This window comes from Balaenoptera musculus, chromosome 1 (genome assembly GCF_009873245.2).
Source record: "Balaenoptera musculus isolate JJ_BM4_2016_0621 chromosome 1, mBalMus1.pri.v3, whole genome shotgun sequence".
NCBI classification, from domain to species: domain Eukaryota; kingdom Metazoa; phylum Chordata; class Mammalia; order Artiodactyla; family Balaenopteridae; genus Balaenoptera; species Balaenoptera musculus.
The window spans coordinates 33,816,349-33,842,240 of record NC_045785.1 but is presented as its reverse complement, the minus strand read 5'-3'; the positions used below and the strand labels follow the sequence as shown (position 1 = coordinate 33,842,240).

Below are 25,892 nucleotides of genomic sequence, written 5' to 3'. Positions count from 1 at the left end.
ACCTGCCCCTTCGCAAGAGCCCATCATGTCCTTTAGGCCTGGACCCCGGTCTGTGTTGCTGCATTTCCCTGTATCCCAATGTTCCCAGGCCTGGGCTCTGTCAAGCTCTTATTAGACTCCCCAGGACTAATATTGCACTGCAACCGCCTGTGTGAGTTAGTGTGTTTGTTTGACTGCTCTAAAAGGGACCGAGTAGATGTGGCTTAAGACGAGCTAGACGGTGTCGTTCTCTCATGGGGGCAGGTGACTCTGCTTCACGCCATCCCTGGAGGTCAGGTTCCCTTCCATGTGGTCAGAGTTGGCTTACCACCACTACTACTTCCATGTTCCTTCCTGAGAAAATGAGGACGTGGAGGGCAGACACCTTTCTTTCTGGCCATGACCTACGAGCTACATCTGTTGGCCAGAGCTAGTTGCAAGGGAAGCTGGTAGATACAGTCCAGCTGGGTGACCACAGATCCAGCTGATACTCCGGGGCTTCAATTACGAAAAGAAAGGGGAGCAGCTAGTGGGAGACATTTTCAGTCTCTGCCACATTCCCCATTCCCAGCCAGAGCCCCACCATTGGCCTTGGCCACTCTCTGTCCAGACTTCCTTCGGTGGCTCTCTGACGACCTCTTCCGTTAGTCTCCAGACCCACATCTTCACACTCACCCTCTTGCCACCAGCTGAGCCCCCAGCCACTTTTACTTTTCTTTGCAGCAAAAGAATTCTGCCCCATCTTGTACACACACACACACACACACACACAGTGTCACACACAGAGATTCTCAGAAGGGGCACTGGTTTTGGTGTTGGGTCCTTAAATAAAAACACTTACTGTTTGCCTCCTGTCCAGCCTGTGGCCTTCTGTGCTGGGTTTCAGCTTTTGAAAAAAAGGCGAAGGCTTGCTTTCCTGGTGTTTTTAACATCGGTATGTTTTATTATTTATGGTCAGTAAAATTTTGACCAGATGTTGGCATATTGGGATGCATGCATGCATGTATATGTGTAACAAAATTATAAGAACTTTATGCCCCAAGTCTGGGGCAGATTGACCTAATAGCCCCTGGACATCAGGCTCCTGTCCCTGTCTTGCCTCAGTCTTCTCTAACTTGGCTGGTGACCCAAGCTCCCTAGTCTAGAGCCCGTGCAGATTCAAGTTGGCCCCCTGCCAGGACTGGTGGAATTGACCACCTGACAGAGCCCACCTCCCACCTCCCCTTTGGGAGCCCTCTGGGCGTCCACTCTGGGCTATGGCCACGTTGTCGCTGCACCTTGGATACGAAAGTGGTTTCCAGTTTGGTTTCAGAGCTTCAGGTCCCCTTGCCTCGGCCCTGTTGGCTCCTCCCTCACTTCCCACTCCCCTGAGGCCTTTGTGACTCCAGCCCCAGCACCCTGCTCTCTTCCTTGTTGGGCTGTCCTAATAGCTAGGCCTATGGAAGCTTACGGAAGTGGGAGCCAAGTTGTCTGATATGCTAGCCAACTTGATCTTGAAACTCAGGTTCTCTTCATGGTTCTAAGCTGGCTTCTAAGCTAGAGCTCTGAAGGCTGTGGCCTCAGAGGCAGGCAATGTGGACCCCAGAGCCATTCTGCCACCATCAGCAGAGGACATCCATCCTCCCTCTGGCCTGAGGCTCGGGCCCCTGTTGGCCCAGCTTCTGGGCCCTGTCAAGAAAACCCTCTACCTCTGACCTCATGTCACTGGTGACTTTTACAGGTGTGCTCACCAGTTCTCTGCAGAGGCAGCTTTTTCTTCTGTTACTTCAAGTTTATACTAAAACTTTACACATACCTTCAGAAGCACAGAAGATAGAAAAGAGCCATTTTCTTAGTGTCACTTGGTCACAGTGATTGGAAACAGTCCTTCTAAAGGGATTAAAGAGTTAAGTAAACAAGTGATGATGCCAGTGTGAACTGTAATCCATTCCAAGGCTGAAGCCTTCTTAGCCCTCCTAGGTTTGCCCCAGGTCTGCACCCAGTCCTGCTGCCCCCTCCCATTGCCTCTCGTATGAAGGACCCCTGGCCTGTCATGAGGTGTGGAGCAGGGAAGTAGAGAGCACTGGCCCAGGAGCCCGGGGACCTGTGTGGCCTGAAATAGTCATTGCCCCCTGCAGCTCAGGTGCCCTCTATGCAGAACGAAGGGGTGGGCCTTTCGGCTCTCGGGCCTCACTGACCCACTCCTTCTGGGTCGCCGATGGTGCTGACATGTCCTGGCTGCTCCTGCCCCAGAGGGTGCTGGCAGGAGGGCCTCTTGGGAAGAGCCCCGAGCCCGGCTCACAGGTGCAGCCTGGATGCTGACCCCAGGCAGGTGGTGCTGGCCCAGTGAGTCACCTGATGACACAGTAACCACCTGTCTCCCTCATCCACCCCACCCCTCCTACCTGGCCTGGGACTCTCCAAACCCCAGCCTCTGGGCACTTCCCCACCTGCCCCTGGAGAGCCTGTGGCTCGGTGAAGGGAGAACCACAGGACTCGATGATGTAGAGTCCTCCTTGGCCAACTGACCCCCACCCAGACTGATCGTTCACCACCCAGTCATGTGGAGGGTCCCTTCCATCCACTGGAAGAAGCAAAGCTTACCACTAGTTAGTATTTTGGGGGTGCTTTGAGATCCTTGCATGAAAGGGTCACTAGAAATAGTAGGTAGCGTCAACCCTTTATTATCTATACAGAGTACCCAGGGGCCTCCCCCTCCACAGCCCCCTACAGGTACAGCCAAGCCTGGGAGTTGCAGACCAGTCCGGAGCACAGTTCTGCATCTACACGGCAGATGCTGGCTGCCTCATCTGACTTTTCCATGACTCAGCACTACTGCCCACATTAGCTTGGATAAATGAGGCCTGGGGGTAATGCCACCAGGATGGACTCCCCAGCCTGCTCCCCATTTCTCCTGTCCGGCAGCCACAGTGAGGTTAGGACATACGTTGAAAGGCCCCCTTGATTGTTAAGCCTCTGCACGCCCACTGATGCTCATTGCCAGGGATACAGCCACGTCCTGTAGGACCAAGCCGGTGCCTCCATAGAACAGGGAGCCATAGACTGCAGTGCCCATTGTGCCACAGTGGTCCTAGGGGGCATTTATTCGCCGAGGTGGAGATGAGCCCTGGCCAGGGGGTGGGAGGCGGAGGGTGGTCTGCCTCAGCTACCATCACCGTGCAATTTTTAGGGAAAATCACATCATCCTGCTAGGCCTCAGTCTCCTAATCTGTCAAGTGAGGGGATGAGACTAGGCAACCAGTCTCTAGGAATCCACAGGAGACCATGGTGTCATTTCAGTCCTCACAGCAAAGACCAAAAGTTTGTACCAGACCCCCAGAGATGGTACTTGTGCCTGGTTTGGGTCACAAGGTAAATATTGACTGTAAGGGTAGCCATTTGTTCTGATTTGCCTGGGACAGCCCTGGTTTATTGCTGTTGCTCCTCCATAATTATTAGTTGTACCTCTTTCCCTCTCAAAAGTGTCCTAGTTTGGATGATATCTTACATGGCCACCCTATTGACAGTAATATGATGAAATGAGATTTCCCTGCTTTGGGAGGATACTCTCTGCCGGAGTCAAAGGAGGGCTTTGACTGCTCAAAGAATAGCCTTTGCTGAGTTGTGACCTTCCATTGACAAAAATCAATCACTGCATTTGCTTGGAGGGATGTCATTTGAAGACATAGGTGATCTCATGCATCATTCACTGCCCCTGTCTGAAGTACCACATGAAAAAGTTCTTTTCAATCAATCCTCTGCTTCCTGCAAGGAACTTATATATTTCTTCCTCTCTGGATATAAAGACCCTGTAATGGACCATATCTCTCTTTTCTCCTTGACTGCCAGGAATCTCAGATATAAGTGTATAGCTGAACTATAGAAGCACCGTAAGCCGTTATGATTGTTATACCAATATTCTTTCCATCCCACCAATCCTGACCTCCTGCCTTATTTACATTTTCCTTTGTTCTGATTTGTTATTCTTATTTACAACTTTCTTATATTATTTATAGCTTGTCATTCTTTTAAAAATATTTATAAAATTTTGTTATAGTTACATTGAAGTCTCTGTAGAACCAAGATGGAAAGGAAACAAAAAAGGAATAAATTTATAGAATATAATTTTTAGTTAGTTATTGAACTACCTGCCATTCCATGGCATGTCACTATGTCCGAGGTCCTGCCATTTGAGCGAAAATTATTTGAGTCTTTCAGACTTGTTAATTTTCTGAGCACTCTGTGAAAGTAGAAGAAGGAAACTTTTCAACACTGCATCAGCAAACACCCAATGAAAATAAAGGTGAGGTCATGAAGGGAGCCTGAGATCAGGATGCCAGGGGCAGAGCAAGCCCGCAGGAGAGGGAAGAAGGCTGCAGAGACACGGTCACCGCCCCCCCAGACCCTCGCCCAGGGGACAGACACCTGCAAGGTGACTGGGGAATAAAATCTGGCCGTGGGGAGCCTGAGTTCAAGTGCTGGCCCTGCCTCTTAGGAACATAGGACCTTAGCAGGCCACCCTCCCTCTGCAGTCCTTAGTTTTGTCCACTGGAAAGTAAGGTGGCTGGCGAGACAAAGTTCACAGTGACTTCCAGCTTTGAAATTCTCACCATGCTCCTGGGGAGAGTGGCTCTGCAATGCCCTTGGAGCCCAGGAAGCCTAGGCTGCCTGACTTTTGGCTGGCCCTGGCAGGGCACACACACTTGGGGCTCTGCTCTGATCAGCTTTGCCCCTCAGTTTGGCAAGGACCCCCATTCTGAACTACTTCCAGGGTATCCCTGGGGCACTGACTGGACAAGGAAAGGTTGAACACCTGGAGGAAACTTCCAGAATGACCCTCCAGCTATTGCTTGGCAGATCTGGTGGTCACGCTGTGTTAGACTGTGAGCTCCCACAGTCTGGGGCAGTGGTTTTAGCTTTTCTATGAAACACTGGTTTGGGAGGTGGGTTAGCAAGGGTTAGCAAAGCCATGAATGATGCCCTTCCTGGACACCCTCAGAACCCAGGGCCAGAGAGAAATACTAACCCGAGAACGGTCCCCCTCTTAGAAAGCTCATCTCCAAATAACCCACCGGCCCCAACTCTTGCACCAGCCATGGGACCGGCCGGGATTCATCCTACAGCATCCACATCCATTTTCATGTTGGACCCCACTGCAGCCCGAGATGCACTTGAGGCAGGAATTGCTGTTATCCCATTTCATAGATGAGGCAACTGAGACTTAGGGAACTGAAACCCACTTGGAGTCACTCTCTGAGCAGGGACTGGAGCCCAAGCCTCCCATCGCTAAGTGCCCTGAGGTTCCCAGAGCCCCCCATGCCTCCTGCTCCCAACGCTCCACACAGCCACGGTCCTCAGAACCACAGTGGGCATCACTGGGAATGCAGACAAGGGAGGTACCAGCAGTGCTTCAATGCACAGAGCCTGGAGCTCTGGGTTCGGGTCAGGTCTCCCTGGTTGACCTGTAGGGATCTCACCAGGTCGGAGCTGCCTGAGCTGTGGATGAGTCACAGTAACTCTCGCTTCTCTTCTCTTCTATTTCTGTGTGTGTTTCTGTGTGTGTGCTCTCGTCAAGTAGAAGAGCGTGACTTCCCCTCCGCGGCCGTTCATCTCCAACACGGGACAAAAGAGGAGAAGAGGCGGGACGGAGCTGCCCGCGGCGTCCAGCGTGGCTTCTCTCGTGCGGGAACCAGGGATGCCTGGACCATGCACACAGCTGTCTCCAGCCGTCAGCGGTTCACATAGCACACAGGGGACTTGTGGGGGGCCACTTGCCACTGCCAACTGAAACAATACAATGGCAACACTGACATCCTTCATGACGTTTCCACGACAGACATTCAGGCAGAAAGTGCTGGCGCGTTTTCTGTCTGCAAAGTAGAGGGCCATGCCTCACTGATGTGAACAGTCTGGGCCCTGATGACCTGCTCTGAGTCCACTTGCACCCAGTGACACTTGCAAAAAAACTCCCAAAACCATCTTGGGTTTGGCTTCCATAGCTCTTGACCAATGTGGCCCAAGCCAGACGCCTCCTTGGGACGCTTGGATTATTCGTAAATGCGGCCTGCCCCGACCTTCCCTGAATAGCATCTGAAGTCCCGTGGAGGTCATGGATCCTGAACAAAGTGTCAAGGGCACCAAGAAGGCTGAGGGAAGTCCCCGGAAGCGGCTGACCAAAGGAGAGGCCATTCAGACCAGTGTCTCATCCAGCGCCCCGTACCCAGGCAGCGGCACGGCTGCCACCCAAGAGGGCCCCTTCCAAGAGCTCCTAGCCCCACAGCCCTTCCCAGGCCCCTCATCGGTTCTTAGGGAAGGCTCTCAGGAGAAAACAGGCCAGCCGCAGAATCCCCCCAAGAGGTCCTCCATCGAAGCCTCGGTCCACATCTCGCAGATTCCGCAGCACCCTCTGACACCAGCATTCATGTCGCCCGGCAAACCCGAGCATCTCCTGGAGGGGTCCACGTGGCAGCTGGTTGACCCCATGAGACCCGGCCCCTCAGGCTCTTTCGTGAGCCCTGGGCTCCATCCTCAGAGCCAACTCCTGCCTTCCCATGCTTCCGTCATTCCTCCCGAGGACCTGCCTGGCATCCCCAAAGTCTTTGTGCCCCGTCCCTCGCAGGTCTCCTTGAAGCCCACAGAAGAGGCACACAAGAAAGAGAGGAAACCACAGAAGCCGGGCAAGTACATATGCCAATACTGCAGCCGCCCCTGTGCCAAGCCCAGCGTGCTCCAGAAACACATCCGCTCGCACACGGGTGAGAGGCCCTACCCCTGTGGCCCCTGCGGCTTCTCCTTCAAGACCAAGAGCAACCTCTACAAGCACAGGAAGTCCCATGCCCACCGCATCAAAGCCGGCCTGGCCTCGGGAATGGGTGGAGAGATGTACCCCCCAGGGCTGGAGATGGAGAGGATCCCTGGGGAAGAGTTTGAGGAGCCCACTGAGGGGGAAAGCACAGATTCGGAAGAGGAAACAGGCAGCACGTCCACTCACCCCGCAGAGCTGTCCCCGAGGCCCAAGCACCCCCTCCTGTCCAGCGGTTTGTACAGCTCTGGGAGCCAGGGTTCCAGCCACGAACGCTGTTCCTTGTCCCAGTGCAGCTCAGCCCCGTCGCTCGAGGACCCTGCCCCCTTCGCAGAGGCCTCATCCGAACACCCCCTGAGCCATAAACCCGAAGACACCCACACGATAAAGCAGAAGCTGGCCCTCCGCTTGAGCGAGAGGAAGAAGGTGATCGACGAGCAGGCGTTCCTGAGCCCGGGCAGCAAAGGCAGCACCGAATCTGGGTATTTCTCGCGCTCCGAGAGCGCCGAGCAGCAGGTCAGCCCCCCAAACACCAACGCCAGGTCCTACGCCGAGATCATCTTCGGCAAGTGCGGGCGGATCGGGCAGCGGACCGCCATGCTGACGGCCACCTCCACGCAGCCCCTCCTGCCCCTGCCCACCGAAGACAAGCCCAGCCTGGTGCCTCTGTCTGTGCCCCGGACGCAGGTGATCGAGCACATCACCAAGCTCATCACCATCAACGAGGCCGTGGTGGACACCAGCGAGATAGACAGCGTGAAGCCCAGGAGGAGCTCCCTGTCACGGCGGAGCAGCATGGAGTCGCCCAAATCCAGCCTCTACCGGGAGCCCCTGTCCTCCCACAGCGAGAAGACGAAGCCCGAACAATCACTGCTGAGCCTCCAGCACCCGCCCAGCACCACCCCCCCTGTGCCTCTGCTGAGAAGCCACTCAATGCCTTCTGCCACCTGCACCCTCAGTACCCCCCCACACACCTTCCGAGGCAGCTACTCCTTCGACGACCACGTCGCCGACTCGGAAGCCCTGAGCCGCAGCAGTCAACTGTTTACCTCCCACCCCCGGATGCTCAAGCGTCAGCCGGCCATCGAACTACCTTTGGGCGGGGAGTACAGTTCCGAGGAGGCGGGGCCGAGCAGCAAAGAGGCAGCCTCCAAACCCGCAGATGAACCGGAACCCAGGGAAAGCGACCTCACCAAAAAGACCAAGAAGGGTTTGAAAACGAAAGGGGTGATCTATGAATGTAACATATGTGGTGCTCGGTACAAGAAAAGGGACAACTACGAAGCGCATAAAAAGTACTACTGCTCGGAGCTGCAGATGGCAAAGCCCGTCACCGCAGGTGCTCACGCGTCTCCGGAAGCCGAAAAGAGCCAGGCGGAACACGAGCCCTGGTCCCAGATGATGCATTACAAACTGGGGAGCACCTTGGAGCTCACTCCACTGAGGAAGAGGAGGAAAGAGAAGAGCCTCGGGGACGAGGAGGAGCCGCCCGCCTTTGAGTCCACAGAGAGTCAGTTCAGCAGCCCCGGGCCATCTGAGGCTGCTCGGAACCTTCCCTTGGAATCCACCAAGTCACCAGCAGAGCCGAGTAAGTCAGTGCCCTCCCTGGAGGGATCCGCCGGCTTCCAGCCAAGGACTCCCAAGCCAGGGTCCAGTTCAGAATCAGGGAAGGAGAGGAGAGCCACGTCCAAAGAAATTTCTGTCATCCAGCACACCAGCTCCTTTGAGAAATCCGACTCTCTGGAGCAGCCCAGCGGCTTGGAAGGGGAAGACAAGTCTGCGGCCCCGTTCTCATCACCCCCGCCCGCCCCGCATGGACGCTCGGCTCACTCCCTGCAGCCCAGGTTGGTCCGTCAGCCCAACATTCAGGTTCCCGAGATCCTGGTGACCGAGGAGCCCAACCGGCCAGACACAGAGCCGGAGCCGCCCCCTAAGGAGCCCGAGAAGACGGAGGAGTTCCAGTGGCCCCAGCGCAGCCAGACACTTGCCCAGCTCCCAGCAGAGAAGCTGCCACCCAAGAAGAAGAGACTGCGCCTGGCGGAGATGGCCCAGTCATCCGGGGAGTCCAGCTTCGAGTCCTCCATGCCTCTGTCTCGCAGCCCGAGCCAGGAGAGCAGTGTCTCTCTGAGCGGGTCCAGCCGCTCCGCCTCCTTCGAGAGGGACGACCACGGAAAAGCCGAGGCTGCCGGGCCCTCGTCCGACACACGCTCCAAACCCTTGGGCACCCACATGCTAACTGTCCCCAGCCACCACCCGCACACCCGCGAGATGCGGAGGTCAGCCTCAGAGCAGAGCCCCAATGTTTCCCACTCCACCCATATGACCGAGACACGCAGCAAATCCTTCGACTACGGCAGCTTGTCCTTGACAGGCCCTTCTGCACCAGCCCCAGCAGCTCCAGCGGCCCCAGCAGCCTCAGCAGCCCCACCAGAGAGAAGAAAATGCTTTTTGGTGAGACAGGCCTCTCTGAGCAGGCCTCCCGAAACCGAGCCAGAGGCCACCCACAAGGGAAGACAGGAGAGTGAGGAACCAAAGCCCTCATCCAGTAAATCTTCGGCCAAAAGCCCATTGCCCCCGATTTCCTCTGCAGCCACCTCACACAGCGGGCACCCAGGAGGCAAGAGCCAGGTGCAGGACAGACCCGCGCTGGGGGCCACTCCACCCTACACAGAAGCACTGCAGGTGTTCCCCCACCCCATTGCTCAGCTCCCCTTGCAGGAGAAGCCGTACCTGCCCCCGCCCGTCTCCCTTTTCTCCTTCCAGCACCTCCTACAGCATGAGCCAGGGCAGTCTTCAGAGTTCTTCTCCACCCAGGCCATGTCCAGCCTGCTCTCCACACCGTACTCCATGCCCCCGCTTCCTCCCTCCTTATTTCAAGCCCCCCCACTTCCTTTCCAACCGACTGTTCTGCACCCAGGCCAACTCCACCTCCCCCAGCTCATGCCTCACCCAGCCAACATCCCCTTCCGGCAGCCCCCTTCGTTTCTCCCCATGCCTTACCCTGCCTCCTCAGCACTTTCTTCTGGGTTTTTCCTGCCTCTGCAATCCCAGTTCGCCCTTCAGCTCCCTGGTGATGTGGAAAGCCATGTACCCCAGATCAAAACCAGCCTGGCCACACTGGCAACGGGAACCCCTGGCCTCTCCCCCAGCACAGAGTACAGCAGTGACATCCAGCTGCCCCCCGTGGCTCTCCCATCCAGCTGCTCAGCACCCACGTCAGCCCCTCCGCTGGCCCTGCCTGCCTGTCCAGACACCATGGTGTCTCTGGTTGTGCCTGTCCGCATCCAGACCAACATGCCGTCCTATGGGAGCGCCATGTACACCACTCTTTCCCAGATCCTGGTCACCCAGTCCCAGGGCAGCTCAGCAACTGTGGCTCTTCCCAAGTTTGAGGAGCCCTCATGCAAGGGGATGACTGTGTGTGGGGCAGATGTGTACGAGGTTGGGCCCAGACCGGCTGGGGTAAGTGAAGAGCAAAGCAGAGGTTTCCCGACTCCATACCTGAGAGTGCCTGTGACATTACCTGAAAGAAAGGGCACTTCCCTGTCATCAGAGAGTGTCTTGAGCCTGGAGGGGAGTTCATCAACAGTGGGAGGAAGCAAACGTGTCCTTTCACCAGCTGGCAGCCTTGAACTTACCATGGAAACCCAGCAGCAAAAAAGAGTAAAGGAAGAGGAGGCTTCCAAGGCAGATGAAAAACTCGAGCTGGTGAAACCATGCAGTGTGGGGCTTAGCGGCACCGAGGATAGCAAGAGACTAGAGAAGTCCCACTTGGGCAGCCAGGGCCAGGGCAGGAGGGAAGTAGAAACACTGTCCAGCCTGTCCTCAGATCCATCCGACCCAAAGGAAATTCCTCCCCTTCCTCAGCCCTCATTGCCCCGTGTGACAACCCCGGGCTCAGAGGCTTTGAAGGAATATGCCCAGCCGTCTGGTAAACCTCACCGAAGAGGGTTGCTCCCACTGAGTGTGAAGAAAGAAGATTCCAAGGAACAACCTGACCTCCCTCCACTGGCACCTCTCAGCTCACAGCCTCTGTCAGAAACGTCCCCCAGGCCAGCCAAGTTGCAAGAAGGTACGGACTCAAAGAAGGTACTGCAGTTCCCCAGCCTCCACACGACCACTAATGTCAGTTGGTGCTATTTAAACTACATTAAGCCAAATCACATCCAGCATGCAGATAGGAGGTCCTCTGTTTACGCTGGTTGGTGCATAAGTTTGTACAACCCCAACCTTCCGGGGGTTTCCACTAAAGCTGCTTTGTCCCTCCTGAGGTCTAAGCAGAAGGTGAGCAAAGAGACATACACCATGGCCACAGCTCCGCATCCTGAGACAGGAAGGCTTGTGCCATCCAGCTCCCGCAAGCCCCGCATGACAGAGGTGAGTTCAGCCTTGTTTTTCTTCTCCCCACTGATTTTAAAAGTCTTTGCTGAGCTTTTAAAGCCACATTGTCCTCAAGTTCCATTTGCAAAATGAGAGCCAACTGAGTGGGCAGATTTCCTCTCTATCAGCTGTGACTGATCACCTTATCTATTGGGTTTCTTTGTCAGTGTCCCTCATATCATTGGACTAGATACATTTCAATAAAGTGAGCTTTAAAGTGATCCACTTTCCCATTAGCTTCTATTGAGAAATCAAAGACACAATCTCAGCCAAAAGACAGTTGGAAAACTGCCACTCCAACATACATTTCTCCCTTATCTGGTTAGTCTTTTCCTATTCTCCACATCTACCATTTCTGTTCTCTGGTGCCACTTGAAATCTTCCCATTGTCAGAGAGTCTAGAATTTGATGCAAATGACTCCTGAAATATTCCTTCTTTCTTTTCTGTGAGTAGGAGAGCAAATAGAGCTTGGCTGCAGTATCCCTCTTTACCAGTAGGTGGCAAGGTCACAGCTTGACTCATCTATGCTAGTGGTAGCACACAGCCCCGACTAAGGGCTCATGTTTACTCCTCCATTGCCTCTGACTTGAGGCTGCATCAGGAGGCATAAAATGAACTGATCCCTGCAAGTTCAGGAAGATTGACATTTGATAATTCCAGGTTTGCTTCATACCAGTGACACCTCCGTATCCTGACAAGGCCAGCGTAAGGATTTAGGCCATGATGTGCTATGCTGACTTGATATTTGTGGAATAACAATTGGTCTTATTGGTTGAGTAGCCTCACTGTGCCAGGCATTGCTCTGTGCCCATGAATCCAGTTGATACTCATCTCCACCTGTGAGGTAGCAGTATCATCTTCATTCTGTAGATGAGGGAACTGAGGGTCAGAGGGTGAGGGAGGTCCAGGTCACATGGCAAATATTTGGCAAACCCAGAATTTGAACCCAAACCTGTCTGACTCCAGAGAGTCTATTTTTCTTCTTTCAATTATTTGAGGAAAGAAAACCTTAAAAGTGTCTGCAAATTTAGAGATGTTCATTAGTGTGTCTTCGGACCAGATTCTTTGACCAAATAAGTCCCCTAAATTCCTATTGTAGATAAATGAACAAAACTATGTTCGATAACTTCTCCTATATTTGTATCCTGCTCTTTTATTGAGTGACTTTTGTGCATTGAATTTGTCCTTAGCTCTACTTGATATTCTTCACCAAACTGTTTCCCAAATTTATTCTCTAAATATCCTTGTCAGTCTACAGATATCCTTAACTGAGGTTTCCACTTTCGCCATAAACATCATGACTGATTTTCTCTCCAGTGTCTCTTACTGGCGATGGCTACTCCCAAGATGCTGTTGTAATTATATTCACACTTAGAACTTATAGTGCACTTACTATGTACCAGGTACTGTGCTCAGTGTTACTTTTATCCTCACAACCACCTTGACAGGGTTCTATATCACTATATGATTGATAAAGAGACTAAAGCATAAAGAAGTCAGGTAACTTGCACAAGGCCCCACACACAGTAAATATCCTGGCTTCAAAACTAGATCTCACTCCAAAGTTCTTTTGGATGCTCAGGACTGCTCCTCTGTTTTAATGATTGAACACTGAAAGGTGGTTTAAGAAAAACAAAGAGTTAATTTGGCTTAACTGCGTTTGACAATCATTTGTTTAAAATGCTGCTTTCCTAAAATGAGCTGAACCGTGCACACTTTTTCCTGGAATATTCCATTTGATTCACTGGCATGTTGCCTACCAGAAGCTCACCAGTCTGGTCCGTTAATGTAACTGCATGGCCCACTGATTGATGCCTTTCTATAATTACACCTCTCTCTGGTCTCAGCTTGCGTATCTCCAGTGACTGGGCACTCACCACCTCTTAGTACAACCCAGCCCATCTTGGGACAGTGCTTTAAGAAAGTTCCCTATTATACTGAGCTGACATTTGTCATCCCATAGCTTCCATTCCCTGTTAGTAGCTCTGAAAAGGCCCTTTGGGCTATATCAGCATTTCAAAGCTCTTCCTAACCATCTTTGTGCAGGTCTATGCCACCCAGTCAGGTTTGAGTTTGGTCACACACATTTTTTTTCAATTTAAACCCTGGAGAAACCCAAGCTTATACAAGAGTTCACTTTGCAGCTACATTTCATCCCCCAGGTTTCTCCTTCCTTTTTTCTCTTTGGGGATCATTTTGACAACCACATGCACTATTGCAAAGAGATTAAGAGCAAGGGCTTCAGTGCCAAGTTGCCCGAATTTGAATCCCACTATCTCACTTACTAATTGACCTTGGGCCAATTACTTAACCTCTCTGAACCTTGGTTTCCTCATCGATAAAATAGAGACAATAATAATACTTGGCTCATAGGACTGTAGAGGTAATTAAATGAGTTAAAATATGCAAAGTGTGTTTAGAACAGTGGCTGGCACATTGGCACTTGATCATCATTCTCTGCAGTTATTCACATTATTATCATTAAAAGCTAAAGTGGATCCCTGGTCTGCTGCTCAATTCCAACAGTGTTTCCTGGTAGAGTGGCTCCTGCCACCAAAACCAGCCTCCTCTAGCTTGGCCCTGACATCACAGCTGGTTGTGAGACAGAAGTCACTCATCAGCCTGGGGGAGGCCTCTTGGTCCTTCCATGGATGGCCCAGATGGCAGGCTGAGATGGAAGTGAAAACAGCATGCTCTGGAAATCCCTGGGTATTGCATAAAATCACCTGCCTTCTGCCAAAGCAGCAGTCCATAGCCTCACTTGGTTTCCACTCCCCATCTCCAATTCTGAAGAGATTTTTTTTTGGGGGGGGGGGTCACTGAATCATAGAAGTTGACCCTGGAATGAATCTCCAAGATGGTCTCATCCCCTCAGACTCTGAGGCCCAGAGAGGTGAAGTAGTTCACCCAAGGGTGGCTCAGCATGCAGTGGCCTATGTGGTGCTAGAACTCAGATTCCCTGATTCCCAACCAGCTACCTTTCTGCTGAGCCCCAGCCCATCCTTGTAGGGGCAGGTGTGGTGACTGGCACAGGGACTTCTGTCCTTAGATTGTCCCAGCACCGGGAGACAAGGTTGCTCCTCCTGCCGGCTATCAACAGTGCAGTTCCTCATGACCTTAATGACAGTGGCATGAAGTAGGATAAGGATCTCACTGCTGGCCCCAGCCCCCAGCCCAGCATCGCCACTTCCTATTAAAGGGTGCACCCACCCCTGCCACCATCAGAGGATCTAGGGGACGTGTTATCCAGCCAGCTGTCACCACCGAGGCCCATATCTCTTGAAGAGAACAGGTTCCCTGAGATGCACGCCCGCCAGGCCCATGCCCATCAGTGGGCGGCACAGCTTCTCTGTGTCTGGCTCAGGGGCGGGGGACTGGGTGGGGTGCTATTGGTCAGGGCCTTCAGGAGACCTGCGTTCTGCTCCCAGCAATGCCCTTAACTTGCTGCGTGACCTTGACTTTCTCATCTATAAAAGAAAATTGGGCTGGTTAATCTCCAAAGGTGGAGCCTTCATTTATGTATTCAGCATTCCTCAAATGCCTTCTCTGAGGCTGGTGTGACCGAGGAGACCAAGATGAGGACCTGTCCCCAGAAACCCCTAGACTAGTGTGAAAAAGAGAGCAAACGCAGCTGTCATGGGAAGGCCTGGTCTTCTCCTGAAAAAGACCTGGTCCGAGTCCCAGTTCTGACTTCACCTCTCTGAGGATCCGTTTCCCTCCTTCTGTAACGTGGGACTAATAGCACCTCTTCACTGGGTAGAGGGAGGATGAAGTGTAGATGTGCGATGCCATCAAAGGCATCATTCCGTGACCACCTGTTAACCAGCCATGATTTTGTCATTCCTGCGGTGGGCCAGGTTCGCCTCCCTTCGCTGGTTTCCCCGGAAGGCCAGAAAGAGATAGCTAGAGTGGAGAAGGAAGAGGAGAAGCGAGGGAAGCCGGAGGAGGACGCTCCTGCCTCCAAGAGAGGGGAGCCGGCGAGGATCAAAATCTTCGAAGGAGGGTAAGAATCACCTTTGGTTTGCAATGTCTGCTTCCCATGCAGTAAGAGCTCGCGCCCGCCCGAGGGCTGGGGGTGGTGTCATCTGCGTTCAGAGGTGGTGAGCATCTCAACGGGCAGGGCTGTGCCCACAGGAGCCCTGGGCTTCCGGCCTTCCAGGAGGTGCCATCTTTGTGGGACTCGCTGACCACCTCTGTTAAGGAATGGGGGCTCCTTGGTCGGGGGTGGGGTACGCCAGGTATGTGCTGGGGACTGGCGCCGCCTGGGTCTTCCCCCAGCCTCTCTTTCCTCACATGCTGGCTGGGTTCCTAGACCCCGCATTGGGATTGATAGTGATTCTCCCAGGTCCTGTCCGGACTGCTGTTAACCTTGGTGTATGTTCCCCAAAAGTCACCTCTGTCCTGCCTAAGCAGCCACCATGGCAGGCCTGGTGTCCCACAGGGGCACTCAGGCTCTGCTGACAAGGCTGTTTACAGGGCTGATAGCGCACTGCACATACCAGCTGTGTACACCGGTCTCTGTTCTGACTGGCCGGAGTCCAGGACTCATTGGTTGGTAAATATTTAGAATAATACTCCTGGTTTTTCACCGTCGGTGCTTTGTCTTTGTAAACCTAATGATAGAAACATCTCAGAACTCTCAACTGTGGGGCTCCCCGGGCTCCAGCAGGCTGCCTGGTTTCAGACCTGCTTTGTGGAAGTGTTGTGCAAGCTGTGTTCTTTGTGACCACGTGTGTGCTTCTTGGGACGTGGGTGTCTGTACGCAGGTCCCGTGGTGTCTGTCTCAGGGTCCTGTGTCTGTGTCCCCAGTGTGATCAATGCGGCCCTCGTCCTACCCAGTCCTGAATGATAACAGCACGGAGGAAAACCTACCTCCCAAGGAGGATGGTCCCCATGAGCCCCAGCCAACACCGAATGTTATGGGACCTACGATTCTCCAGCACCTGCGGTGCCTAACTCACAAGGTCAAAGTGGGAGGTGCTGGATTCCTCTGTAGCGCGGGGAGAGCAGACACTACCCAGCTCCCCAAGGCCACCAGTGGGCATCCTCCGGTGGCACTGACCAGCAGGGGCTCTCAGGAGAGGGAGTGTTTGGAAACTGAACTTGGGGGGTTGGCTTGTCATAGTGACAGGGAGGGGATCAGGGAGGGCAAACATCCTGCAGTGGCAGGGACACGTCCCCCGGGGGGGAGAAATATCCTTTTCAGAGTTCCAGTAACTGCTCCACTGAGAAACACTAGACCAGAGGTTTTTCGAAATATTTGCCCTCTTTCCATCTGGGGACTGACGGGTATCCTCTTCTGCTACTTGGTTAGAGCGCCCCCGTGTGTCTCTGTGTTCTCATATCATTGGGGTCCTCCAAAGGCCACATAAGACTTCATCCTGGGATTGGTGCATCGGTCACAGCCTTCTCCCAGCAGTTTCAAGGACCATCTGTGGGGCCCCAGGGGGGAGGCTGAGTGTTAGCAGCCATGAAGGAGGGGATTTGCTTCTGCCCTGAGAGGCAACTGTCCCCAGACTGGAGATCTGGTTCCAGGCGGCTCCCTGCTGCCCTCATTCCCCCCCGGGAAGCCTGAGCCCCGAAAAGGGCAGTTGGCAGGAGCCTCTCCCCACCCCAGTTAGTTCACAGCTTCAGCCACCGGAGTCTCTGCCACGCGGTCTACCTTCAGCTGAAAGGTGAAGGCCACACCTGAGTCCCCTTCTCCTCTTCCTACAGCCTAGGCAGGGGTCCTCACTGTAACCTACCCCCACCGTCCCACCCAGGTCATCATTTAATCCTACCTGCTCTGTTCAGAATCTCCCTCTCTTCCCAGGTCCAGCATCCCTGCCCCCGAGCAGCTCTCCCACTTACCTGTTCCACTCAGACAATCCCCTCACCTCTCCAGCTCTGCTTCCCATCTGTAAAAGGCGATAATTACATACTTTGTGGATGGTCAGGGGATCGTGTTGCCGCCCCGTGTAAAGGCTGCAGTTCATGGTGCTGACAAACGGGCATCGGAGCATTTTTTCACCACTGTGTCCATCGCTTTTATCCCCTCCAGGAGAATCTCACTCTGTCTGTCAGCTGCGAAGAACGTCATCCTCACTCTCTCTACTTGTCACATCTAATTTGAGCGCTTTGGTGGGGGGGTTATGTAATGCCGCCGGTCAGGTCATCTTCTCCTGCAGCCCCGCTGTCCCATCTGGGCCCCCGCTGTACCTCCCACCCTCCCTTCTGGAGACCCCTCAACATTTACAGCTCTCTTGGGGCTGGTGTCACCCCCAGGAGCGTTTGCAAATGTGGGCATGAGAGTTTGGGTTGTCACAGAACTGGGGGCACCTCTGGCATTTCATGGACAGGGCTGGGTATGTGACCATCCTATCACCAACCACAGAACAACTTGTCCCACCCAAAATGCCAAGGGTGCCCCCCACCCAGAAACACTGAATAGACCCTTCAGGCACACCCACCTGAGGTCACCAGGGCTTTGCCTTTGGCCCATTTCTTCCTTCCTTCCTTCCTTCCTCCCTCCATCCCCTCCCCTCCCCCCTCCCTTTTTTTCTTTCTTTCTTTTATGTTTTTTTTTTAACACAGCAAGTATTTGTACTTCACTCCAATACCTGTTTGACAAGGGTCTGCAATGGGGTTCTGTTCCTGGGAGTCACTCAGAGATCCAGGCCAGCCAAGGCCGAGAGGGTAAGATGGGACAGTGATGCCTTGTGCACTGACTCTTCAGGCTTCCACCCAGAAGCTTCTGCTCCCATCTCATCTGCCAGAGCAAACCGCAGGCCTCACCCAGCTCCCTGAGAGTGGGGAAGCACAGCCCTGCCAGGCACAGGGGAGGACCAGGGCTCTTTGGTAGACAGCACTGACTACTCCAGAGGATTTACCATACATCTGCAACTTGTTGTTTCTACTCAGTGATGTTCTGAGATGTAGTCAGGTTGATCCATATAGATCTCATTCGTGGCCGTGAGTCAAGAGACCAGACAGCAAGAGTAGATGCTGGATGAGTCCAACAGGCAGGAGTCTTCATATCACTAGTCTCCTTACTATTCTTCTTGACGTCCAACCAGCAGTTGATCAATCACTCAATCCATCCAGGAGGAGCTATTTATTCAGTGCCTTATGGGTGCTCTGTGCCAGAAGATGCCCAGAGCCAAGGGGGTAAACTGTGGTTCTCCTCTCAAGGAGCTTGGTTCAGGTGCAGCACAAGGCCCGGTGCTGAGGTGTGGACCCCCAATATTGAGATGCTCACAGCAGGCAAGGACTCCCGAGGCTGGAGTAGCCAGAGATGGCTTCCTGGAGGGGGAGGGCTAGGCCTGGAGGGTGCATGAGACTGGGACAGGCAGAGAGGAATGGTGGGTCGGTCGGCAGTCTGGGTATAATGGTGACTCACGCACCTGGTCAGTCAGACTGGTTTCTTCTGGCCTTGAGTGGTCTCCCTGGTTGCCGTCATCCACCTCCTTGGCTTCAAACCTCACTGTGCCAAGGACACTAAATGTGAGTCTCCAACTAGGACCTCACTCCTGAACTATAGACCATTGCTTCTGATGCCTCACAGGCACCTCTGCCTGGGAGACTAGGGCACCTCGAACTCAGCATGCATTGGACCAAGCCCTCCAATTGCCACCAACGACATCTCCTTCCACATCCGGAGCCCAGATGATGCGCCCAGCCCTTCACACTCAAAATCTTAGTGTCATCTTGGACACATTCTTCTCCCCCAACCCTCCCCCTTCCAATTAGTCCCCAAAGTCTGGTGTCCACACCAAGTGGTCCATGACTCAGAGGTGGTCTCTCTGCACTCCCTGTACCACGGCTCTTACCCCCCTCTCTCCAGGCCCCCATGTTGGTGCTATTGGGTGTCTTTGATCATGGTTCTGCCTGTGTCACACCTCTGCTCCAGAGCCTTCTGTGGCTGCCTTACCTGCCAGATCCAGTTGCAACTCAGGCTGGTCTTCCCGGCCCCACAGTCTCACTCACCCCTGTTGTGCTTCACCTTCTGTGCCTGCTGGGCTCTGCCCATTGCCAAATCCTAACCACCTCCAAAGGGCGGTACACAGCCCTCTCCTCTAACTAACCTCTCAGATACCTCCATACTCCCTAGTTCTCTGCGTTACTTCTGGAATAACAATGGTACTGAAATCCATTCCTGTCTCCCCTGCAAGTCCCCTCTTGGCTTGGGTCCCAGGGCCATGCTTTGTCCACGCTATACATGCGTTCCTATTTACCGCATTGATTTCCGGCACCCAGCCCCCACCCTGCATTCCCCGTCCCTTCCACACCCGAACGCAGTCTACATCTTCCAGGCAGCCTCCGGGAGTGCCCATCAAGAGCGTGTTGACTTTCTCACCCAGCATCCCTGCATTTGCCTCGGTTGTTTTAGAAGGGCTCCTTTGTTACGAGAATGTTGATTTTACACCTACAAAGTTATACGGTTCATTGAGGGTAATGCCTGTGTTGTCCTAACTCAAGTTCACTTGTTGCAAGGAAAGGTGAGAGCTCAGCCCAAAGGGCTGGTGTGGAAGAAGAGGCTAGAATGGATAGGAGCTACCTGGATGCCATAAGTGATCATCCAGGCCCAGCTGGGGGTGCGGGGGGGGGAGGGGTCGGTGCTTAGGCCTGAAGGGAATGATGAGATCAGAGGGTAAAACCATGGAGGCCAGGCCCAGCTGGGGTGGGGAGTCCTCAGAAAGGTGGCCATTGTCAAGGGGCAAGGGGTGGGCTGGGTTTAGAGAGGCAGCCCAGCCTCAACTTGGAACTGGAATGCAGGGCAGGGGACAGAAGCCCAGCTGTGGGCTGGGCCAGTGAGTGTGGGTATGGTGACTCACAGGCATGGGGCTGTCCGGGGCTGCCTCCCAAGCCCTTCAGGCCTTCAGTAGAAGGCATCCACGCCAGACCCTGCCACCGCCAATGGCAGGACTCAGCCATTGAGGGAGGACCATCTGTGCTCCTGTCCAAGGGTACTGACCCCCATCTCTTCCCAGCTCTCCAGTCCCGCCCAATACATCCCTCCAGCCACTGCCTCTCTCCTAGCCCGTTCAATTCAGCACATCCAAACTTAAAGTTTCCCACCTTAAAAACATTCCTTTTACTAAAGGGCTTATTCATCAGATTTTTCTGTTTCCCTCAAAAGGAAAACTCCGGAAAGCGATGACTATACTTGCTCACGTCTCATCTTTCCTCCCATCCTCTCTCAGACTCATGCCAGTGGGGCGCTGGTCTCATCACACCTCAAAAGCTGCACTTATCAAGGTCAACAGTGACCTCCAATGCTGAAGAATTCTGTGGTCAGTTCTCATTTCTCTTCTTTCCTGACCTGCTGGCAGCATTTGACACAGGTGACCCTTCCACCCTCCTCAAAACACTTTGTCCCCTGGTTTCCAGGTGGCCATCTTTCTTGACCCTCCTCTTCTTTGCCAGCAGCACTTTCTCATCATCTTTGGTGATTCCCCTCCATCTCCTGATCTCTAAACATTAGGGCCCCCAGGGCTCAGCCCCTGGGCTTCCCCTTTTCTCTGTGTAAACTCACTCCCAAGGTGGCTCTGTGTACCATCTATAGGCTGATGACTCCCAGACTCGCATTTTCCGCCGGACTTCTCCTCGCAGCTCCGTGTCAGGTCTCAGCCATCTGTGTGATGGTCACCTGGGCGTCCGATGAACCCATCCTTAGAACACAGCACAGCAGATGCTGAAGAACCACTGTGACTCCTGGGGCTTTTGGTATATTTGTTAAAGAAATTATTTTGAAAGTTTGCTTAATTTGGTACAGTTCCACTTGAAGGAGTTATATTTTTAACAGGTGTGCTTTTCTATCTCATGTATTTTCATTTCTAATAGCTGAATTTATTTTTACTGAGGTCTGAGAGTTTATGCAGTATATCCACATGTGGTTTATTGTGTACCTATATTTTTAAAAGCAAGCACGTGTGCGCACGCATATGTGTGTGTGTATTTATGAAATAGTAGCTTGGAGAGAATAGTTTTAATTTTTAAAAATTTAAAGTTTGTTTGCTAATAATTTTTCACAAACCCATTTCTTCTTGGACTTTGAAACCTAAAAGTGCAGCATATTTTCTATCCTAAATTTCTAAATTTCTACTCTGTGTAGCCCCATCTTACTGTGAACTCCAGATTAAGGATGTTGTTGAATTATGCCTTTGGGGATATTTGTTACCTCTGTATATTTATTGGGGACCAAATTGATTAAACTATGAATTAAATACATAATAATAAGTTGGAGGTTTTTGGATAGGTGTAAAGAATAAACTCCGCAGGTAAACCACTCTAAAAATCCAAACTGGAACAAAAAAAGCTTACTACCGATGTGTTCATAACGTAAAGGTTGTGAAATGTAAACATAGGCAGAGAAACTGTGTGCATTTGCTCATTCACTGAATGTCTTTTTGAAAGTTTTTTGAGTGGCCAAAGAAAAAAAGATATACTTTGAAAGAAGGAAGCAAAATCACTTGTTCAAACTCTGCACAGGCAACTTCATTTTTCCTGTCTTCAGGCCCCAAACGGCTCTGTCTCACCTCCATTAACAAATCCTGTCAACTCACCCTGTGAAACCATATCCAGAATCTGCCCATTTTTCCCACCTCCTGGGTCAAACCACTGCCACGATTCATCTGGTTTGTCACAGTGTCCTGCTGTAATCTCCTGCTTCCACCCTTACCCACTACAGTGTATTCTTAACCCGGCAACCAGAATGATCCTGTTTAACATCAGCAGACCCTGTCACTCCCACTCTGCACCCTCCACAGCCCACAAGTGGCCTGCGTGTGCTGGCCCCGGGTCCTCCCTGACCTCTGCCTACCCCTCTACCCTTTGCTTCCTGTGCTCCAGCCGGGGATCTCTTTGTCAGACATGCTTCTGCCTCAGGGCCTTTGCACTTGCTGTGCCCGCTGCCTTGAACGCTTTTTTTTTAAATAAATTTATTTATTTTATTTATTTATTTTTGGCTGCGTTGGGTCTTCGTTGCTGCACACGGGCTTTCTCTAGTTGGAGCTAGTGGGGGCTACTCTTCACCGCAGTGTGCGGGCTTCTCATTGTGGTGGCTTCTCTTGTTGTGGAGCACGGCCTCTAGGCACGTGGGCTTCAGTAGTTGTGGCACGTGGGCTCAGTAGTTGTGGCTCGTGGGTTCTAGAGTGCAGGCTCAGTAGCTGTGGCATACAGGCTTAGTTGCTCCATGGCATGTGGGATCTTCCCGGACCAGGGCTCGAACCTGTGTCCCCTGCATTGGCAGGCAGATTCTTAACCACTGTGCCACCAGGGAAGCCTCTGCCTTGAACACTTTTTCCAGGGTCCCGCAGCTCCCTCACTTCCTTCAGTCACACTTTGGTGAAGCCTTCCCAGGCCACCCTCCCACATGTACCCTCCTCTAGCATTTCTTATCCCCCTTCCCTTCCCTGCTTTATTTTTCCCCAGAAAGTCACTAGTTTGTTTCTGTTTCCTCCACCAGAATGTACACCCTGTGAGAGGACAGGAATTGTGCTTTATTCATTGCTGTATCCCCAGTGCTGAAAATGGTGCCTAGCAGTGCTACAGAATGTTTATTAAATGAAGGAATCTCCCTTTACCTGAGACCTCAGGTGAGGGGCCGGATCCCTGAACTCAGCAGCTCTCAGAATCCGTGACAGGGTGGACGCTCTGGGTCTCAGGAAGGAGCAAGGACACAGAATCAAGGCCGAACCAGGCCGGACAGGACCAACCCACCAACCTGGAGTCAGGCTTGGTCTGGGAAGGTGAAGTCCGGTGGCCTCGGCTATGGGGCAAGCACCTGGGGCTGGGAGCCAAGGTCGTTTGCTTGCTGACCTGCCTTGCAAGTGTTACAGGTAAAAATGAAACATGATTCCAAAAGGGACCAGCTCATGGGCTGCCAGCTCCTAGGCCAGTGCCTGCTCTGAGCTGATCCCTTGTGTCTCGGGGGCCGGAGAGAAGTGGTCTTGGGCACCCAACTCTGGATAGAGGCTGTTGTCCTTCCTGGGTGAGTCCAGGCTGCCAGGGCCCTGTCTTCTTCCTGATCCAGTGCCTTGGTTTCTCTTTAATTCTCAGACTTCTCCTTGGAAGTGTAGACATGCAGCTCTGAGTGTGGCCCCAGTGGGCCGGGAGTGAATTGTCCAACCTCCATCACATGCGCCCACACTGGTTTTGTTCTCTTTCTGTTGCCCCCAAATCCTGTTGTTTCATCTCTCCTAGGGAATGTGACCTGAGCTTTGAGAAGGGGGTGGGGGTAGGGGAGGGTGGGATATTGCAGAGTCCAGGTGCGACATCCAGTGGCTCAGACCAGGGAGACCACGTTGGAGATGGGGGTGGAGCTAGGGGACTTCTGGTGAATTGAATATGAAGGGTGAGGACGAGAAGCTTGGAATGAAGAATGACTGCCATGTTCCTGGCTCGAGTAACAGCTGGATGGATGGTGCTGCCATTTACCGAGATGGGCAGGGATGCGGAGGAGAGTAAGAAAGGGGCTCGGGGAAGGGGAGATCAAAGCTTGGTGGACATGTTCACTTTGAGATGCCAGTCAGACATCCAAGTGTTCAGGAAGGCGTGTGGCAATTGGATATGTGAGCCTGGCCTTCAGAGGACAGGAAATACACATTTGGGACATGCGTTTGTCAATGAGTAGATGCTGTTTAGGAGGATGAGACTGCATGGGGTCAGTTGGGGAGAGGAGAGGAGAAAAAAGAATAGGGCATCCAGGACTGAGCCGGAATATGCCAGCAGTCAGAGGGCAGGTAGAGATGAAGCTGCAAGAGTCTGAGAAGGAGGAGCCAGAGGAGTGGCGGAGACCTGGCAGAGTGAGAAGTCATGGAAGCCAAGGGCAGAGGGAGTTCAAGGTCATCTGTGCTGAGGGCCGCTTAGAGGCCCAGGGCAGGGAGGCCAGGCAAGTGTCCACGGGATGTGGCCACATGTGGGTCACTGATGGGACCTTGATGGGCGCTGTTTTGGGAGACAGAGATCTGAAGGCAGCACGTGTAAGTAAACCTGTCCCAAGAGGCTGGCTATGGAGGGAAGGAGGAAAAAACAAGGGGGTGAGGGGTGGGACCTGGGTGAGTGTGTATGAGGCTGAGCAGGTGGGTGTTTACACAGAGAGATCTTCAGTGTGCTTGTGCTGCTGGGGGCGTGGAGGTGGTAGGCGCAGATGACAGTGCCGGGAGAGAAGGGGCCGAGCGCAGGGCGGGGTTCTAGAAGAGGTGCAAGGGGTGGGGCTGAGCTGATGAGAAGGGGGTGCTTCTCCTAGAGTAACAGGAGGAAAGACAGATGCGGGTGCGCTGCAGGCAGACTGATGGTTTGGGGGGGGGAGTGGGGAGGGTTCTCTCAGCCCCCATCCAGACCTCTTCTCACTGTTCCTGGACAGCTACATTCCCAGCAATAGATTCGTGAATGGCTGTTTTGAAAACAAAAAAAGGAAATGTCTGTTCCTAGGAAACCACTTAGATTCTTGGAAGAGTTATTCCTTTGTAAAGATTATCCTCCAAATAAATATCTCAGAGGTTAAATTGTCTAGTTAGATTGACTCTTTGTACTGGCCTAGCATCTTTCTCCTGAGCACTCAAAAGGCTTCCCAGGGAACACTGGCTCCAGGCATTAGAGAAAGCTGATTATGTCACTATGAAACCTAAGTCACCAACAGTGGGAAAAAAAAAAAAATGAAAAAGAAAAGACATATTGATCACGAGGCAGACTGAGTGTCTGAGTATGCTGGGGCCAGAGTCCCCAGAGCCCTGAGGATGGTCAGGGAAGACCTAAATGCATCCTATTAAAATTTAAAGGAGAATCCATTTCTCAAGCAGACACTGCCTCTGGTTGCTGTAGGGGGTCTAAGGCAGCAAGGGGCTCAGCCTGAGGGTTTGGGGGTGCGGGAAGTGGAGTCCTCATGCCAGCAGGTGGTGACCCCCGGCGGCTACAGCGAGGACCAGGCATCCCCTGGGCCTGGACAGCATCTGCCTGAGTCCCAGCCTCCTTCCTGTCCTGGGGAATCAGCCTGGGCACCCAGGAGGAAGCTGGCTTCTCCCCTTCTCTTCTGTAGGCGAAGCAGCCTCTTAGCCAACAGTGGCACGTACTCTCTATCTCTCTTTCAGTTTTTATTTTTATCAAAATTGCACAGAGTTGAAAAAGCCAAATACTTTTACAAATTTCGTTATGGAAAACAGCAGCACCCTTCTTTCCCCCACATTTTCTGCCCGGCCCCCCACCCCCAGAAGCAATAACTTTCATCTCTTTTAGCTGATTTTCTTGGTTGACCTCCATATCTCTAAATAATGTGCCTGGGTTGCTACTACCAGGCGCTTCAGATTAGGTATTAGCTAGTGACTCAAGAGCCTTTCCTGGTCCACATATGCCCCCTCATCCCCCATCCTCTCATTAGACTGTACCATTTATGCTTCATAGCTCTGTCACGTAATGAACTGTAGTTACTTTGGCTTTCCTATACGGCTTTTATTTTCTCTAGGAAAAATTGTGTATGTGTTAACTTCATTAGTTTTCTATATATGTATTGCTAATTCAATCCCCCAATTCTCACCTCACCAACTCTTCCCTGCAGATGTTCAGATGCAGCGGGTCCTCTGTAAACTCATCTTGCTGACACAGTCCCTCCCTGAGGGGTCCAGCTGGCTCCTGGCCACACGGGCTGCTCCCTTTGCCTGGGACACAGCTGCCATCCCAGGGCTGCCTTCACTCTCGCCCTGGAGATTCTCTTACCTATGTTGGATCTCCTCATCGACTTACGTCTTCCTTTTCCGCGGTTTACTTCCTCATTGT

The 25,892-nt window shown here is 52.8% G+C and overlaps 1 protein-coding gene across 1 annotated transcript in view; it reads left to right on the top strand.

The window, feature by feature from the left end:
- HIVEP3 (HIVEP zinc finger 3) overlaps positions 1 to 25,892 on the top strand; it is a 132,115-nt gene that overhangs the window by 65,288 nt on the left and 40,935 nt on the right. Inside the window, exons 3-4 of the mRNA XM_036833782.1 lie at positions 5,537 to 11,137; positions 14,999 to 15,144. Coding sequence (XP_036689677.1) covers positions 6,068 to 11,137; positions 14,999 to 15,144 — 5,216 coding nt within the window. The 5' untranslated portion in view covers positions 5,537 to 6,067. The remainder of the gene's footprint in view (positions 1 to 5,536; positions 11,138 to 14,998; positions 15,145 to 25,892) is intronic.